The sequence below is a fragment of the Dunckerocampus dactyliophorus genome, chromosome 7 (genome assembly GCF_027744805.1).
Source record: "Dunckerocampus dactyliophorus isolate RoL2022-P2 chromosome 7, RoL_Ddac_1.1, whole genome shotgun sequence".
NCBI classification, from domain to species: domain Eukaryota; kingdom Metazoa; phylum Chordata; class Actinopteri; order Syngnathiformes; family Syngnathidae; genus Dunckerocampus; species Dunckerocampus dactyliophorus.
Genome location: NC_072825.1, coordinates 17,649,361 through 17,666,779, shown reverse-complemented (window position 1 = coordinate 17,666,779; position 17,419 = coordinate 17,649,361). Strand labels below are relative to the sequence as shown.

Sequence of the window (17,419 nt, the reverse complement as noted above, 5' to 3'; positions counted from 1 at the left end):
CAATAAAATTAATGTGCACCATGTCTGCATGTCAGTTGTTTCAGTCTAAATTGTATTCCTTACAGCTCACAGTCGTTATGACCACCTCCTTGCGACACTTAAACATTAAAATGTATGACACATTACTTCCTCGGCGCCTTACGTCCTCAATAAGCATATTTAATATGAAGACAGTGTTGCTGTGAGAGATATTTTCCTCGTCGTCAACCATCACTCCAAAGTTCATGCATCTGTCTGTGTCGTGCTGTGTCTTTTATGACGTTCATAGACGGAGAAAATGCTTAATTCATGCCATCTGCTGAGAAATAAACCACACACAATGTCAGATTGAAGTTTGTGGAATGTCCTGTCTGCACCCCTGTCAAGTCAAAACTTGATTTAATTGCATATGGCAAGAGGAAAGAACAATGACGTTGTGATGATACTGTTCAAAGGTCATAGTTGGCTTTCAAAATGTTATTTTCTGGTGAAAAAGCAGTTTAAGCCTAAAAGTAGAAAGAGGGCTGTGGATGAAGTATTTATGTTTATACGACAATGGCTCTCAGACAGCAGCTTCCTGTAAACAGTGCAGTGTGATCAAGATAAATCTGGTAACTGGCAAAATGTCACTTAAACCAGGTCTTACTTAGCCTAGTTCAAAACTTCACTATCTCTGACTGCATCTGTTTAAAAAGAGTTAGCCCTTTTTTGCCTGGAAGCTACACTTAGGTGGTCTACTTGAAGTTAGAGTTATCTTTTCATCAAGATGGACTGGCGGCAATCACAGCACTTGGTGGTGTGAAACCAACTGACGACAACCTCCCATATTGGTAAAAGGAATGGGAAACTGCTTATTGTATGTTTGATTTCATTATCACTGGTCCCATCATCAGAGGGCAATCAAATAATCAATTTAGGGCATACTCACACTAGGTCACTTGTACTATGCTGAACTTGGGCGCGATTCTCCCTCCCTTTCCTGGCCTCCGCTCGCCTGCGCGCATACAGACCAATGGTGCTACAGCCCTTTTGCTTGTCGCGTCACTTCTACGCGGCTGTTTTACTGCAATGTCCCCGACTGTGGATTATTTCCAGTCTTTTTTCGAGTAACTCTGATTATTTGGAAAGTGGTGGCTGTCATTAATTACTTGCGAGAGGAGCAAACTCATTAATTAAATGACATGCCTTTATCACACACACAAATGTAGTCACGGGTGAACAAGTGAGCCGTGTGTTGGGTTATTTTGAGTCTTTGTATTTAATTTCTATTATGTGTTGGTTTTCATGAATAACCTGCGAGGAGTGATTGCATGACAGGCAATCTATGACCGTGCTATGTTGAATGCGTGCATGTGCATTTGCCTGCAATCGTGTCATGCACTGGCCCACCCAGTATTGCCAACTTAGCTACATTGTTGCTATATTTAGTGACAAAGTTCTTTCTCAAAAAGAGTTGTTACTGGAGACTTCTGGAGACTCTGACGTCAACGCACATATTGTTCTTAAGCTTGTGTTATGCTCCTACGAAGTCACCACGCCGTCCCCTCCAACGCCGTCTTGATTTTTTTATGGGCGTTCGTTGGAGTTCAGCATGTTACATGCAATTCTCTGCCACTGTTTTCCGGAGCATCAACTTTGTGAGCTATCACAACTCTCGTTGACCATTAGCATGTGAGTTTCTTTTGTAGCGAGTGAACAATGGCAATTAAAGAGAGACTGGAACTAATCAATGTGTTACAACAGTCACTGTTCAACAGTCGCCAAAATCAGATAAGGTGTTTGTAATGGTGGGCTTTACGACAACTGAACGATTCATACATTCCTGATCAAAATCAGTTGAAAAATTGCAAAAATTTACTTTCAGGGTTCCTGCAAATTTGACATTTCAAAATTCTGTACTTTTTCCAGACTTTCTCCAGACTTTTTCCAAACTCTGTAAATAGATGTATATCATTAGAGCTGCGACAATTAATCAATGAATTGATGATTAATCAATGATCCAATTAATTGACAACTATTTAGTTATTTGATTAATTGCTTGTTGATTTAAAAATGTACATACCCTCTGATTTTAACCTCTGACATGAATATTTTGAATGTCCTTTGTCATCCATGAAAGCAGACCTATTATCTTTGTATTATCTAGGGCTGTCCCACCTAGTCATTGAGCATGAACTGATGAAGCCTGCTCAGATGAGTCGTGAAACGTCTTCTAAGGCAACCTGAACAGTGCGACCGATTCAATGCGCTGAGAATAAAATGACCTGGATGAATGGAAATATTCACAAGCATATTATCTTGGTGTTTTAGGCAAAACAAGATATTCCCGCACATTAGCGTTGACTTTGGAAAACAGTGATCAACATTTTTCTGATATGTTGTTGATCAAACTAACTGTTTGTGTTTGCCGCATGTTGTTTTGGTCCATCTAGGGCCTAACCGATTACTTGATTTCTCCAAACAAGCTTCAGATTAATCAACTAAGCGCCTTGTCACACCTTGACGATTTAGCCAGCTCACGGCAACGTATGAAAAATTTGGCCAATACGCTGGCATACGTCGAATAAGTTATGGGTAAGTTTTGTATATGTTAACAGCACGCGGAAGCACGCCGGCATACGTTGTATATAGTACGTCTAAGTCGTCCAAAAATTTTGTGCCTGCATAAAACTTTTCAACGTATGTCAACGTATGATTCATACATCCAACATCCGCGGACAATAAGTTATGCGATCGTTGACGCCCGTTCACACACGTTATTTGTAAGTTACGTACAAGTCGTAATACGTCAACATACCTTTAGACAGAACTGTCTTCTTGGCAAGGGGAGAGGAGATGGAGGCTGTCGTGTTTGCATTTGCAGGTAAGTTTGCAGCTTGACCAGTAGAGGGCACTGTGACACTGGGAATGAAACCAACTTTTTTTTATTTTCTTATCAACTTTATTATTGCCTTAGCGAGTCACAAATCCATGAGTGGTACCTGCAAATGCAAACACGACAGCCTCCATCTCCATCTCCCCTCACCAAGAAGACAGTTCTGTCTCATGGTATGTTGACGTAATACGACTTGTACGTAACTTACAAATAACGTGTGGGAATGGGTGTCAACGATAGCATAACTTATTGCCCGTGGATGCGGGACGTATGAATCATACATTGACATACGTGGAAAAGTTTTATGCATGCACAACATTTTTGGACGACTTAGACGTACTACGACGTACGCCAGCGTATTGGCCAAATTTTTCATACGTTGGCATAAACTGGCTGAATCGTCAAGGTGTGACAGGCGTTGGGCATAAATTGTGAACACCGTCAACACGCTACGCATTCGTTGATATAAGTTGTCTATAAGTTAGAGAAACGTTCTATATAAGTTTCTAAAACGTCATGTTTACGTCAAACTTGTTATGAATACGCTATGAATACACACAAAATTGAAAAAAAAATAATCATTAGTTGCAGCCCTAGTATTTTATAAATAAATGATGGAATTTATCTTTTGTTTTCATTATTCTTACCATATAATTTCCAGCAGATTATAGCTAGGTAATGTAGCTCATACAAAGGGTTGGAAGCGGATAAGAGCAGAGGGCTGGCTTGTCAATCTTTGCAAATGTTTTCCGGGATGCGTCGCCCACTTTGTGCTATCACACAAACATCTGAGCTGTCCTAGCAAGCGCCTTAAAGAAACAGATTGATCCATTTTTTTAAGTTAGTCATGATTTTATCTTTTAGAAAACAGAACAGTGGTAACAGGCTTGGAAACATGAATATTTTTCCATACTTGAGTTTTCATTTTCAATACTTTGCCAGACCTGGAAATGTATAAAATCAAATTCCATACTGTTTCATACTTTCCATACTTGTGTAGGAACCCTGAACATTTTGCACTGTTTGGTCTTAAGGAGGTTCTAAGTAGCATGCAAAAAGAAGAAATGAGACAAAAAAATAGAGTAAGCAATTTATTGCAAACAACCATTAAATTGAAATAGGCTGTTCAACCGCTGATCAAATGTTTAAGACCATAGATCAAAAACACTAAAACCCTGCTAAAATATAAATTTTCAAAAAAGGATTCAGTAATGAGTAGCTGCACCATTCTTGTTAATCATCTTAAAATTTGGTTTGTGCATGCTTGATGCCAGTGTTTCCACGAGGCTCGTGAGAATGTTGCTCCAGGGGGTGAAGATGGCTTCACGGAGGGCACCCACTGTCTGGAACTGATGTCTATTCTTGTAAAACTCCCTTGCCATCCATCCCCAAATGTTCTCAATTGAATTTAGATCAGGGAAACATGCAGGATGGTCCAAAAAAAGTGACGTTATTCCTCTGGAAGAAGTGCTTTGTCAGGCGGCCATTGTGAATTGCAGAGTTGTCTTTCTTGAAAAACCCAGTAATTACAACACAGTCGAGGGCCTTCAGTCATGAGGGATTCCCCCTACAACATCTCCACATAGCCATATGCCATCTGATTCCCCTGCACAACCTGAAGCGCCATTGTTCCATTGAAGGAAAAAGCACCGCAGATCATGATGCCACCCCCTCCACTGTGCCCTGTGGAAAACATCTCAGGTGGGATCTCCTTGTCATGCCAGTAACGTTGGAAGCCATCACGACTGTCGAGGCTCCATTTTTTCTCATCAGAGAATAAAACTTTCTTCCACCTTCAATGTCTCTTCCAGCACAAGACTTATGCTCGTGTCTTCAGGTAAAAAATGCTGACAGCAAACGGGCATCTTGTTGAGTCTTCGCAGCGAAATTGAGAGCCAGTAGTATCCACTCTTGCGTCTGTCCCGTTGCAGTGGCTTGAGGTGTTGTGAGTGACACTGAGACTCGCGGCTAGCGAGGCGTCGAGTTACTCCGCAAGATAAATATCGTTTTTCGTGTTAGCTGCTCCAATAACAATATCGCTGTAGCTTGGTTAATATACAGATCAGTTATGGAAACGGAACACTGTTGGTGTTTTTTTGACGTTTTTTTTGTTAAAGCTCTAGCATCAAAATAGGTACCTCCCATGACGGGCATTGTTAGCTGGCTGATACTAACTTGTTTTCTCTCCTTAGAACGCACAGAAAAGAGAAAGAAATATGTGTTCATGTTTCACATAAGGATTGTGAATGACGGGCAATTTTTTTTTAAGTGCAGTTTTTCTTTAAGAGCCAACACTGTAAAATGTAAATTGCTGCGCTTTTTCAGCTGGTCTTAAAATGTGGATCAGGAGTGTATACACAAAGTAAATGACCAATTATGCAAATTAGACTATGACATCATTTAACAACTGCTAGAGACCTTTCGAACAGCCAGTAGTTACTTTCTCCTGAGGCGCTGGCAACACTGGAGACACTTATCCGATTCATCCCAGAGGGGAGATTGAGCGCTGATCAGAGCGCTCACACTTGAGTAAATTAAAACCAACCATTAAGCTGTCATTTTTATAAACGCCTGAATCACAGCAAATCCCTGCATGAAGCCACTTTTCATGAACAAAATATATTTGGTACATGTGTTTACTGTATTTTCGAGTCTCCACGGATCCCTTCATAGACATGAGCAAAACCTCAGATGGGGTGCAAAAAATACAGTTTAGCCATACTGTCATCAAAATAGTAAATAGTAATAAATATCGTGCATTGATTCGAACAAACGGAATAGTCTTCCAAGTTATTTTTGAGAAGCAGGTGAGCAAGTGAAACAGAGACTGTAATGTGTACAACAGTGCCATCTTCTGGTGATATAAACACAAGTAGAGACACGAATGAATGAATGAGTGCGTAAAAATCATTAACAATTATTTTTTATTTTTTTACCTGTGAAAATGGCAGAGGTCCTTCGAAGCCATTAGCAATTACGTCTTGGGGAGCAGGTCTCTGTGAGACAGGTGAAGTCGTGAAATCCATACCACTAGGGCGCGCTGTTGAATTTTGTTGTCTCTTAACATAAAGCTGTATGCCACATTGCCATCAGTAACATTGCTGTAAGTCAACTAAATTGTGTATAGCTTATTGTCAATTTCAAAATCTGACGGTAAAGAGAAAAGCACAATGTAGGCTATCAGACCTCTTGATTTGAATGGCACACTTGAAGTGTAGTACAGTTGTTGTAGTATTAGTAGGCTTAAATAACTGCCTGAACAAAATTATTTCTGCGCTGAAAAATATATCCAGATAATATCCACAAAGCATATTAATTTAAATAAGTTACTGTGTGATGTGTGTTTTAATTATTTTTAGTTTTTGGATTCCAAATGTGCTTGTACTAAATGTATGATTTTTTTGTGACCGGCACTCCCGGAAGTTTTTTTCAGATGGGTCCTAACTTGGGTCCTGGGTCAACGTGGAAGACACGCAAATGTGTTTGTTTTGAAATTGTACGGTCATTCAAGATCGCTATACATGGTCGCCACTCGTCGTAGAAAATGTTATAGGTCGTAAGATTGGTGTTTGTTTTTAGTACCATGATGCCAGGAGACAGCCAGCCCAAGACTGTAGCAATTGCCGCCGACGCGACTTCTGAAAACTGTCAAAATTGCTCCGTTTTGCACCAGGTGTGAAAGAACCTTCTGCTAGTTTTTATACAGGCATTATTTTACTTGTCTTATTTTACCAATTTTTGTCGTCTGTTTAAAATTAATTATGATGTGTAATGGTTGAATGTTCTTTTGTGCTATTTTATTATACAGAGTTTGACAGAATATGTGTCATCATTTCTGGCACTCAAGCAAAAGATCCTCGTTTCGGAGTGAGTATTGAGTAATGCTATTTACGACATGTCTCTTTTTACAAAACAATATGATTTCTCTACTGCATAACTACAGACAATAAGTACGACAGTAAGAAGTCACAAAACAACTGATATGCTATTTTATATGAACATGTTTATTTATTAATTGGACATTTGGCCTGTCTGCATCAGTGACCCAATCCGGCTGAAACAACAGCTGGAGGAGCTTCAGATTCAATTGGTTGCTTTGAAGAAAAAGACAGAAGATTATGAATCTGTGCGAGCTGAATTGGAAGAAAAAACGGTATGTGCTCTCCAGATTGTTTTTATATTCCCTTTGCTCTTAATGTGGCCAATCTATGATGTACAGTACCATAATTTGGTATACGTACACAATGTAATCAGAACCAAGCTTTAGAGAGGTGTCTCAAAAATATTGTCACTACAGAGTTAACATTACTTTGTTTTAGTTGTGAATGACAGCTTCATAATAATACAATGTTTTTATTATTATTATTATTATTATTATTATTATTATTATTATTATTATTATATAACTGAACAGCTAGAACAAAGTTATGTTTGACACCTCTAATAGAAGATAATCATTGAAAGCACCACACAGTATGATGCAATTAAATATGTTGTACATGTGCTTGTCTAACAAATGTGGTTGTTGGGTATGTAAAGCAAAATACTGTATGTTAAAATGCCTTGCTTTAAGTGTAATATTTCAACTTGGATTACTGTAGAGGATTCTTGTCGGCTATGAACATATGTCTGAAGAAGTCGAGAAGTTGAAGCAAGAAAACAATAATACACTGACTGAGTAAGTTTTCATGCAGATATTAACAATATTCTAAATTTCATCATGCTTAATTATAATTACGTTAACATATTTTTATTCCTCAGGAATCGGAACCTTGATGACCGCCTAAAGGATACGAAAGGTACTTGATAGTAACACTTTAAGGCACAACCTTAAGCACAGACAGTTTGTACATTCTTTCTTTGTTTCAAATGTTCAGAGCGCATGGAAACTCAGTCTCTTGAAAATGCACTACTGAAGAGGGAAAAGGCCACGTTAGAAAATGATTTACTGAAAGCACAAGTAAGTAAAATATAACTGAATAGGTTTTATGTCTGTCTAATCTAATGTCGTTCTGTATCTGACAAACACAAAATGAAAATTGGTCTGCTCTCTGCAGTTATCCTTGCAGAAATCTCGAGAAAAGGCTGATGAACTCGAAAAACTGAAAGAGGATCATGCCAAGACAACAAGCATGTAAGAAAAAGTGATTATTTCCTTGTGGATTTGATTGATGTGCTTTGATTGTACTTGTTATCAACACCCTCATAGCAAATAGAAATACTGGTAAAGTAAAATAACTAATATTGTTGCTTTTATGTTTTATTTCGCCTTGCGATTGACTGGCGACCAGTTCAGGGACCACCCTGCATCTCGCCCAAAGTCAGCTGGAATAGGCTCCAGCATACCCCCGTGAACCTAGGGGGGGATTAAAAGGATGGTTCTGATTTTTTGACATGAAGTTGTATGACATTCCCATCAGCCGTGTCGTCCAGCAACAGCGAGTTACCCCTCACTTGGTCTATGTTCAGTTCTGGTCGGATTTTGGTGATAGTCCTTGATAGAACATAGTTCCGCTTAGTTGCTGGGGACATTTAAAGAGAAGAGAAGAGTTTGTCTTCTCAAAACAATGTGTTCAAAAGAGTAATACATTTGCATTACAAAAATGCTTTCCCAAAAAAATCGGACCTCACAAAACGCTCTGCGTTATTTTTGTCTCCCGCCGTATCCCTGTGCACTGTTGCCTGTGCATTCATGTGTATGTGATAAAGACAAACGCCGTAATGCCACTCTTCTTCCGCGACGGAGCCCCGCGGCCATCTTGTTTACATATTTTTCCACAGCGGAAGAAGATGTGAGCGTCTTTATCACATACACAAGAATGCACCGTCGACTTTGCACAGGGATACAGCGGAAAGAAATAAGACGCCGAGCGTTTTGTGAGATCAGATGTTTTTGAGAAGGCATTTTTGTAATGCAAATGTATTACTCTTTTGAACGCATATTGTTTTGAGAAGCCAAACTCTATTTACTTAAATATCCCCAGCAACTAAGCGGAATTACGTTCTTTATCACCAACATCCGGCAAGAACTGGACTTAAGAGACCAAGTGGGGGGTAAGTCACTGTTGCTGAACTACATCGCTGATAGGGGTGTCATACAACTTCATGTCGAAAAATCTGAACTATCCCTTTTAAGCAGCATAGAAAATGAATGAATGAATGTTTTATTTCAGAAAACTAATGTTTTGTAAGTTTTTAATCAGGAAGCTTTAAGCTGATTGAATGTTGCTCTTAAAAACATTTTATGTTGATGCCGTTTTTTTTTCCCCACACCAGAAAAGATAACCTTGCAAATAAGCTTGCCCGGCTAGAAGGTTTGTATTTACTTTTTATTTTCTATTTAGGTCATAATCATGCCTTAAATTTGTACACAAATACCTCCTATTTTCCTTCAATTTCAGAATCATTTTCCCAAAAGAATAATCAAATAACCCAGCTTACTAAAGAGAAGAGGCTGCTGGAGAGAAACATGTATGACTTCCAGGTAAAGTACCCTTTTATGAATGGTTAATAGGAAGGGGGTGGTACGGGTCATTCCATTTATCCACTTAATAGAAATGAATTTCAACTTCATATTGTAATAATTACAGGTAAGAATTTTAAAACTGGAGAAAGAAAGAAATAAAGGTAAGAGCATTTAAAATTATTTTTGTATGAAATTACTGTATTAATAATATATATAATATTTATGAGTTGAACAATTGGACACTGCAAACTATTTGCAAAATTTGTCTTTCCCCCCCCCCCCTCCAGAATATAGGAGCGCATCAACTCAAGTAAAACCACCTCCAGAACAAAAAGTTGACAAAGGTGAGCTTTAAATATAAGTTATTGATTTTAGTAATTTGCAGTAGTGGTGGTAGTTTGAACAAATGTTTGAATAAATTCTGTGAATCCTTTCTGCAGAAAAGGTTCGGATGCTTCTCCAACATGTGTGGGCTTGTGTAGAACCTCAACACCAGCAATCAGCTAACTTGTTGCACTTACATGGTGAGTCCACTAAGTTAAAAATCCATTCACTTTTGCCTTTTATTTAGAATACTGGGTTCAGGCTAAAGAGTGTGGATGACTGTTGTCTATATGCATCCTTTTTTTTTTTTCAGAATTCAACTCCAATGCCAAGCAATTACTGACCACTTCTACCCCAAGCGCACACACTCCTCAGAAGGTCGAATCCCAGATCCCTTTCAATAGGGTCAGGGAAATCCAAAAATCCCCCATCCAGACAAAATCTACTAACACAACATTGAAAGCCTCGCCATCTGTGAAGAAAACCGAGAAACAAACATCTCCACAGCTAACAGGGGGCACAAAGCAAAAACAAAAACCCTCCCCAACAAACAACAAGCACTTCTCCAGGGAAGACAAACCAAAGGACCCTTCTGACACAGCCAGTCCATATGAGATATTGGAATGGTTTAAGCCATTGCGTCCTTGCCTATCTCCACTATCGGATACTGTAAGAATTTGTAAAATTATACAGTGACAAAATTAGCAGTTTTACTCACAAGAATAAATATGTGTTCTTGTTTCTTGCAGGAAAAAGGAACCGAGTCTATGGAGACCGAGCAGAGAGAAACGCAAAACAATGGCCCACCTGGCAAACACAGATTTCATCTTAATGAAGAGGAGTTGGTCCTTTCAACTCTAAAACCTCCTTCACCCATAGTTGAGGAAAATACAGGCTTGTGTGATGTCACAACACAAGAAATGGAATTCTCTTCTGGTGTACAAGAGTCTACTATTACCATTACCACAGAGCTGAAGACTGAAAGGCATAATACAGATGGTGAGAAAATTCAGATTGGGGAGCATACATTGGAGCAATTGGTAGTCTTCCCTTCATCAGAAACCACAGTTCCGGTTCAGAATGCCCCATCGAGCACAGTTGGTAAGGAGCCAAGCTATGTGGAACCTCTGAGTAGTCGTGCAACAGGTATCATCCAAGAAACTGTCCCCTGTAATGCTGCAGATTCACAAGAAGAAGCTGAAGTAGAGCCAAAAAATGATGAGTCAGCAATTATTGGCGAGACGAACATCAATGAAATCCAAGCCACTGTTTGTGAGGACTCTCCTAAAGCAAGTAACTTGGTGGTCAAGAAGAAAGAAGTGGATGTGCACTCAGTTACTTGCATCAACTCCGGGCAGATCAAAGATAATTCCGATACGGAACATGCATCTGAAAATGAGAATAACAATCAGGACTCAAGCTGTGTTGCACCAGGAGCTCAAGAAGGCATAGTCTTACATCCCCACGAGAATGCAGCGCACCAAGGAGAATACTCAAAAATGCAACAGGACAAACGGTGTATATCAAACTGTGACACCAATAGTAATGTCGCCAGTACAGAAAGTGTAGACAGAGAAGAAAAGGAGGCATTCCCTTTCACAGGCAAAATGGAGGAAGAAGCCCAGGAAACTGCCAGAGGTAATGGAGCGGTTTGTCCCGGCGATCCAAGTAGCATTACAGTGTCACCTTCAATGTCGAGGATTAATAATACAGATGAAACCATTGTGTACCATATACCTTGTGTAACAACAATTCCAATGACTGAAGACGCATTGTGTGAAAAATACAAAAAATCTGATCTTGGGATTTCTCTTCAAGACACAACATTCAAGTCTAACTCTTCTAAAGAAAAGACACATTTGCTATGTAGTCAGTTGAGTCCTTCTCATCTGATACCCAATGCAAACAAAGTTTGCGCAGCCAAACTAAAACCAGAAGAAATTCACACTAATGTAAATGGCAAATACCTTTCAAACAACAAAAAACCCACACAGGCATTGACAAATTTAGAGAAGGAAGGGGTTGTAGTCAAAGACTCAACTCAGGACATTTCTTGTGATGGGCAAGCAGTCAGCACTATTAAACAGACTGCTGCAGAAGTGAATGGACAAGATAAATCTCATTTGTCCACTGAAGTGCTTGATAAACGAAATCACGACGTAATCATAGGAGGGGCTTCCACAGCTGGCTCAGAGACAAGTGCAACTGAAGCACCCACTTTGTCGCCGGAGTCCATAGGCCAAGTTCGCACTGAAATGGGTCCTCCACTCCCTCCTGTCATCACCCCTTTGAGGACGCCTCCAAAAGCAGGAAAACCAATCAGTCCACGGCAGGCCATTGGAAAGCTTTCCTTTCCCTCCCCAGTGGGTAGATTGGCTTCTCCTTCCACTCCAGTTCAGACCCCTGTGACTCCCAATAGTCAGAATGCAGGTTCATTAACTCTCAGCAGTCCCATTCCCACTAATGGAGTCCCCTCATCACCTCTTCAGTTTGGCTCTGCCACCCCAAAACATGCTGTGCCCGTCCCAGGTCGCCTGCCTGCTGCAGTAAATTCATCACCCTCCGCAGCCTCCTGTCCATCTCAGGAAAATTCAGTGAGGATTCTGGATAGCATGTACCCAGAACTTTCTGCACGTGCCCGTACACTGAGCATTCTTAGGGGGAATCTCAGCATCAGTTCTTCAGAAAGCAGAGCCTCACCCCAAACCACTGACAGTCAGATGTCGAGTTTTAAAACAATTTCTTCGTCATCAACTGTTTTCATCAAGGCTGAGATGAGAGGAGAAAAACGACCTGCCGCTGACTTGCCTCAGCCTAAAAACAGCAAGTGTCTCCGGCTGGACAGCACCTCTCCAGGTGACATCCACAAAGTGGCACCTCCCTTCTCGACCAACAGTGGAGAGGAGTCTGCATCGCCTCAGACTCCAAAGCTCAGTCAGATTGAAAATATGAAAAACGATCCATCAATCAAGGATGAAGAACCTGTTGAGGAAAATACTATTGTCTGCCTTTTGAAGAGAATTGAAAACCAGGCCTTTGACTTGTTGCCTGTAATCCAGAGCTACCTGTTTGTCGGTAAACTGCCCAAAAAACCTGTCCTGAGAGATGAGGAGAAGGAAGTCATCTCAGAGATTTGTCAGAACAGCTTGGTTAGTATGCCTATTTGCTGTTTTTATCTGGAAAAACACTAGGTCAAACCCAAAAAGGTCCTGTGCAGTATTTAATTAACTTGACAGGGTGCTCCCCCAATGGAATGGTAAACGAATACTGTGTGTATATGTGTGTGTATTTTATTTATAATATATATGTGTGTGTGTGTGTGTGTGTGTGTGTGTGTGTGTGTATATATATATGTATGTATGTATGTATGTGTATATATATATATATATATATATGTATATATATGTGTGTATATATATATGTGTATATATATATATGTGTGTGTATATATATATGTGTGTGTATATATATATATACACACACACAGTATATATATACAGTATATATATGCATATGCATGGATGGGGTTTTTCCGGGTGTTTCGGTTTCCTCCCACATTCCAAAAAAAACATGCATGTTAGGTTAATTGACCACTCTAAATTGTCCATTGGTATGATTGGCTAGCAACCAGTCCAGGGTGTACCCCGCCTTTCACCCGAAGTCATCTGGGATAGGCTCCAGCATACCTGCGAACTTAGTGAAGATAAGCGGTGTAGAAGATGAATGGATGGATGAAGAAAGGAAGGTGCTCTTAATGTGGGCGAGCAGTAGCTACAAAACAACTCACAATGAGCTTTTCAATACAACAGAAACTGCAAGATGTCATTGCTCAACATTACAGTCGGAATCACAGTGCCGTAGAAGAAATAACTCTATAGCCATCACACTGCTACAAGTAGATAACCTATGCACAGGGCAACTCAAACAATGTTTTTGTTGGAAAATATAATTGTATCCTATATCCTTGTGGTATAATTAAGTTAAAAGAAAATGGTATCTAAACTCTATACTTCTGTGTAGGCTCTCAGTCGTACAGGAGTTGTCCATCGAGGAAAAGGCTTCTTGAGACGTCATCTGTACTTCTGTGTAGACACAGAAGTACAGATGACGTCTCAAGAAGCCTTTTCCTCGATAAACTCTATACTGTGCAGGGTAAATTACTCCAGTCAGTAGTCTGTCCATATGAACTTATTGGTACGTGTATGTTTTCTTTTCACCTGAAGGCAGATGATATGATGTTGGCCATCTTGAACAAACTCAAGACAGAGAAGAGTGGCCTCTGTAAAAAATATATGCAGGCCCTCTGCAGAGTCTACACAGCCATCTGTCGACAGAAGACAGACTTTGAAAAGGCTCATATCCTGGCTTACAGCTTGCTAGTAGAAGGTTTGTGGTATTCGTCTTATTTTTTTTTATTTATTTTGGATGCCATCTTAAGATACCAAGTTGTTACGATATTGTCTTTTCAGGTGCTTTTGTCTGTTGTGAAGATTGAATGTATTCCACATACACACAGGAATACAGATACAAAAGAGCAACATTGGCTTTCATAAAAAATACACTTTTAAACATTGAACCACAATTGGCACCACTTGTACTTTAAATTGGATCCATGCATTTTAATATCCTGTCTTTCCTGTTTGCAGATTTCCCAGACTGCTCCAAGCTGATTTTGTTTATGGTGACAACATGGCCCAGTGTTTTGTCTCATAGCAGCCTCCTGTGCCGAGCCGTACACACAGTCACCAAACTTAAAGCAACTCATGATCTCTCCAAGTGCCTCTCAGCATACCTTGGATGGGAAAAGGTTAGAGTGGAGGCTTCATTTTATATTGGTCTGTGATATCGGCCTCGTGTCATTGCTTCCGTTCAGGTTGACTGGATATGCTAAAGCAGGGGTGTCCAAAGTGCGGCCCGGGTGTCATTTGCAGCCCGTGGCTGTGATTTTATCGGCCTGCAGCACGGTCTAAAAATTTAATTTAACAAGAAAACAAAAACACCACCAGCAAAAATGGGAAAGTTAAAAAATTAATTTAAGAGAAGAGTTGTAATCTACCAAAAGAAGGCATAATTTCACAAGAATAAAATGGGATGAGGATGTCAAGAAATGTCATTTTAGTAGCATGAAGCTGAAATATGAAAGAAAGGTTTTTTGTCTTTTTTAAGTAAAAAAACAATGAATAAAGTTAGAATTTTTGGAAACTTAGGTTGGGGGAAAATTTATAACATGGGAATAAAGTCAAAATATTAGGAGAAGAAAATATACAAGAAGAAAGTTAAGATTTTTGGGGAAAAAAAAATAAATAAATAAAAAATTCACAGCATCCATTTCTGTTTCCCATCAACAGAAATGGAAAACAGCAAAAATTTTACCAGAGTAATTTTGACTTTACTCTGGTAAAATTTATTTTTTTTATTAAGAGAAAAAAATAGTTGTCAAATAAAAATTTGCAATTTTATGACAATAAACTTGTAAAATGAGAAAAAAATATAATGTTTGTAATGATGTTGAAATAAAGAAAAAAATAGTTTAAAAGTTATAATTACGAGAAGAAAATTTACAAGAGGGAAGCTGAAATGCAGAAACGACAGCGAATTTTACAGAAATAAAGGCAAAATATTGAGAAAAAAAGTCATAATCGAATGAAGAATAAAAGTTGCAATTTTACGGAATTTTTTTATTACGGAAATTTTTTTTTTGTAGCATTTCACTTACAGTATATTACAAAGCTGAAATGCATTTTTTTCTTGAGCTGCATATAGCTTCTCAGCATATGTCTACTGTATGTGTTGGTTTTAAAAAATATCAAAGTGGCACTTGCATCCTTTCATTTTTGAGAATGTGGCCCTCGGTTGAAAAAGTTTGGACACCCCTGTGCTAAAGAGTCCCTGTGCTACAGAGTCATAAATGCCTTTAGAAATATAATGCTTAGTTTTAATTTTGTGTCATTGTCTTCTTGGTCTTTCTGTGTGTTTCCATTTGAGAAGATTACTAATAACAAAGCCTCGTCTGTCCGTTCAGAGTCCCCCCTGTGACATCGATGTGCTAATCGCCAGAACACTCTCGGACATGCGATCATGTCCAGGGTTGTCTTTCACTAAACACAGTCGGTACGGTGACGACCTGGGAACGGAGGTTTGGGAGCAGGTTTTCACTATGCATCTCCTCTGTGCACACAAGTCATGGAAGTGGAGCTATGATAATATCTTGAGGTACTAATCACACATTTAAATGCTAAAATTGAATTCCATGGAGTTAAAGAAATATTTGAAATTGCATTTTTGTATTTGAGCATCAAGACAGTATTGAATTGCTTTTTGGAAAACCTCTCATTTAAAAATAATTTGTAGTAATATATATTTTTAATGATAAAATGACAAGTCATTTATGTTTTTGATGCATTGACAGTAAAGAGTTATGGCCCATGATGAACACTTGGGTGTCACAGTCCCGAGACCAGCAAGTTCCCATCTCAAACGTGACTGTAGCAGCTGTCCTCCGGCTCATTGGTCAGTTGTTTTTGTTGATGTATTTGGTATCCACATGAGCAAGAGCACAACTTTGTGTTTAATTGCTTTTTCAAAACAGGGCGCCTTGGCCAGCTGGGAATCAAAGAGAAAAGCATTTCTTCGGTGTTAACAATCGCCAATGTCATCAATACATTTGGTAGGCACGGCCAGAGTGAAGGTATGTAATACAGTAGAGACAGTATTGTCTGTTATCCCCACAACCAGATAAAGCCTCATGGGTTTTCAGGAGGAAGCCATTTTACAATGTTTGTCTGTCCAGGTGTGCCATGGCAGGTGCAGTTAGCAGCCGTGTACTGCATCCACGACCTGTCTCCATGCAATCCCAAAGAAGCCCTGGAAGCGCTTGCAGAGTGGCGAGGAGAAGCATCACAGACCGTTCCCCCTGCTGTCACTAGCTGCATTAACCAGCTGGCCTCTGTCTGCAGGCATGCCAAAAATGAGTGATGCATACTTCAGGAAGTGCAATTATGTTGCACCTCTCCAAAATGATTTACAGTAATGCTCATTTCGCACAGCTTCTGTTGGAAGAGGTCATTTAAGTTACCAACTAACTTATCAATGCTATCTCTGAGGGAGCTACAAAAGAGCACTTGCTTTATATAATGTTGTGACCTGAGCCTTGCTGTGCCAGTTTACTCACTCACAGCCTTGTAAGAGCTGTTTTGAGAAGTTGTACACCCCCTCCAGTCATGTCTGGACATTCTGTTGAATTAAGAATTTGTTATGTGTATGTCTACTCTGAAATGAAGAAAATGTAATGGCAAATGCATAATGATTTTTTTTATTTTCTCAGCTAAACTATTTTAACAATTCATACCCTGTTACAAATACGGACACACAGCCATTATGTTATGCTCAGGTAATATTTTAAATTACTCTTAATGGTCGTGTTTTGCTTTGACTGGGGTGTTGTTGGAAATGTAGCTTGTACTGTAAATATAAATTGTGTCTGTCAAAGAAAAACAAGTCCACACCACAGTAAATGTACAGTTTCAGAGAATATTTATTTTTACTATTAAAATTTCTACATATTGAACATAAACTCTGCCTTGTGGTGTCCCTTCCTATTACTCTGTGCAGTATGTTCCAAGTTTAATAAATTACTGTTATCTGTCATCATTGAAGCTGATAGATTAAAATGTAAGGGTATTCATGTCTAAATATGACTATGTAGTTCTAATTACTAAACCGCTAATTTAGCCACAAAAATTATAGCAGAGTACAGCAAGCAGTTTTTGCACAAT

General features: G+C 39.2%; 1 protein-coding gene across 2 annotated transcripts; it reads left to right on the top strand.

Annotated features, from left to right (window-relative positions):
• The first annotated feature begins 6,304 nt into the window (after positions 1-6,304).
• On the top strand, positions 6,305-17,217 carry ice1 (KIAA0947-like (H. sapiens)). Of its 2 annotated transcripts, XM_054782980.1 has the most exons (21): positions 6,305-6,350; positions 6,434-6,527; positions 6,663-6,721; positions 6,896-7,007; positions 7,456-7,532; positions 7,616-7,653; positions 7,732-7,814; positions 7,912-7,988; positions 9,131-9,168; positions 9,256-9,338; positions 9,445-9,481; positions 9,608-9,664; positions 9,761-9,844; positions 9,958-10,313; positions 10,394-12,793; positions 13,868-14,030; positions 14,291-14,451; positions 15,667-15,857; positions 16,054-16,154; positions 16,234-16,332; positions 16,435-17,217. In XM_054782980.1, exons 2-21 carry the CDS (start codon positions 6,438-6,440, stop codon positions 16,617-16,619), a joined length of 4,491 nt encoding a protein of 1,496 aa, XP_054638955.1. In that variant the 5' UTR covers positions 6,305-6,350; positions 6,434-6,437; the 3' UTR covers positions 16,620-17,217. The 2 variants fall into 2 exon arrangements, with proteins under 2 accessions (XP_054638955.1, XP_054638954.1); XM_054782979.1 differs by having other exon boundaries at positions 6,305-6,527.
• Positions 17,218-17,419: the final 202 nt, after the last annotated feature.

Bases quoted from the DNA above. Each gene is read 5' to 3' on its own strand.
- ice1 (XM_054782980.1), top strand. From the start codon at position 6,438: ATGATGCCAGGAGACAGCCAGCCCAAGACTGTAGCAATTGCCGCCGAC. The intron at 7,815-7,911 runs GTAAGTAAAATA...TGCTCTCTGCAG, and splicing joins ATGATTTACTGAAAGCACAA to TTATCCTTGCAGAAATCTCG. The intron at 9,482-9,607 runs GTAAGAGCATTT...CCCCCCCTCCAG, and splicing joins GGAGAAAGAAAGAAATAAAG to AATATAGGAGCGCATCAACT.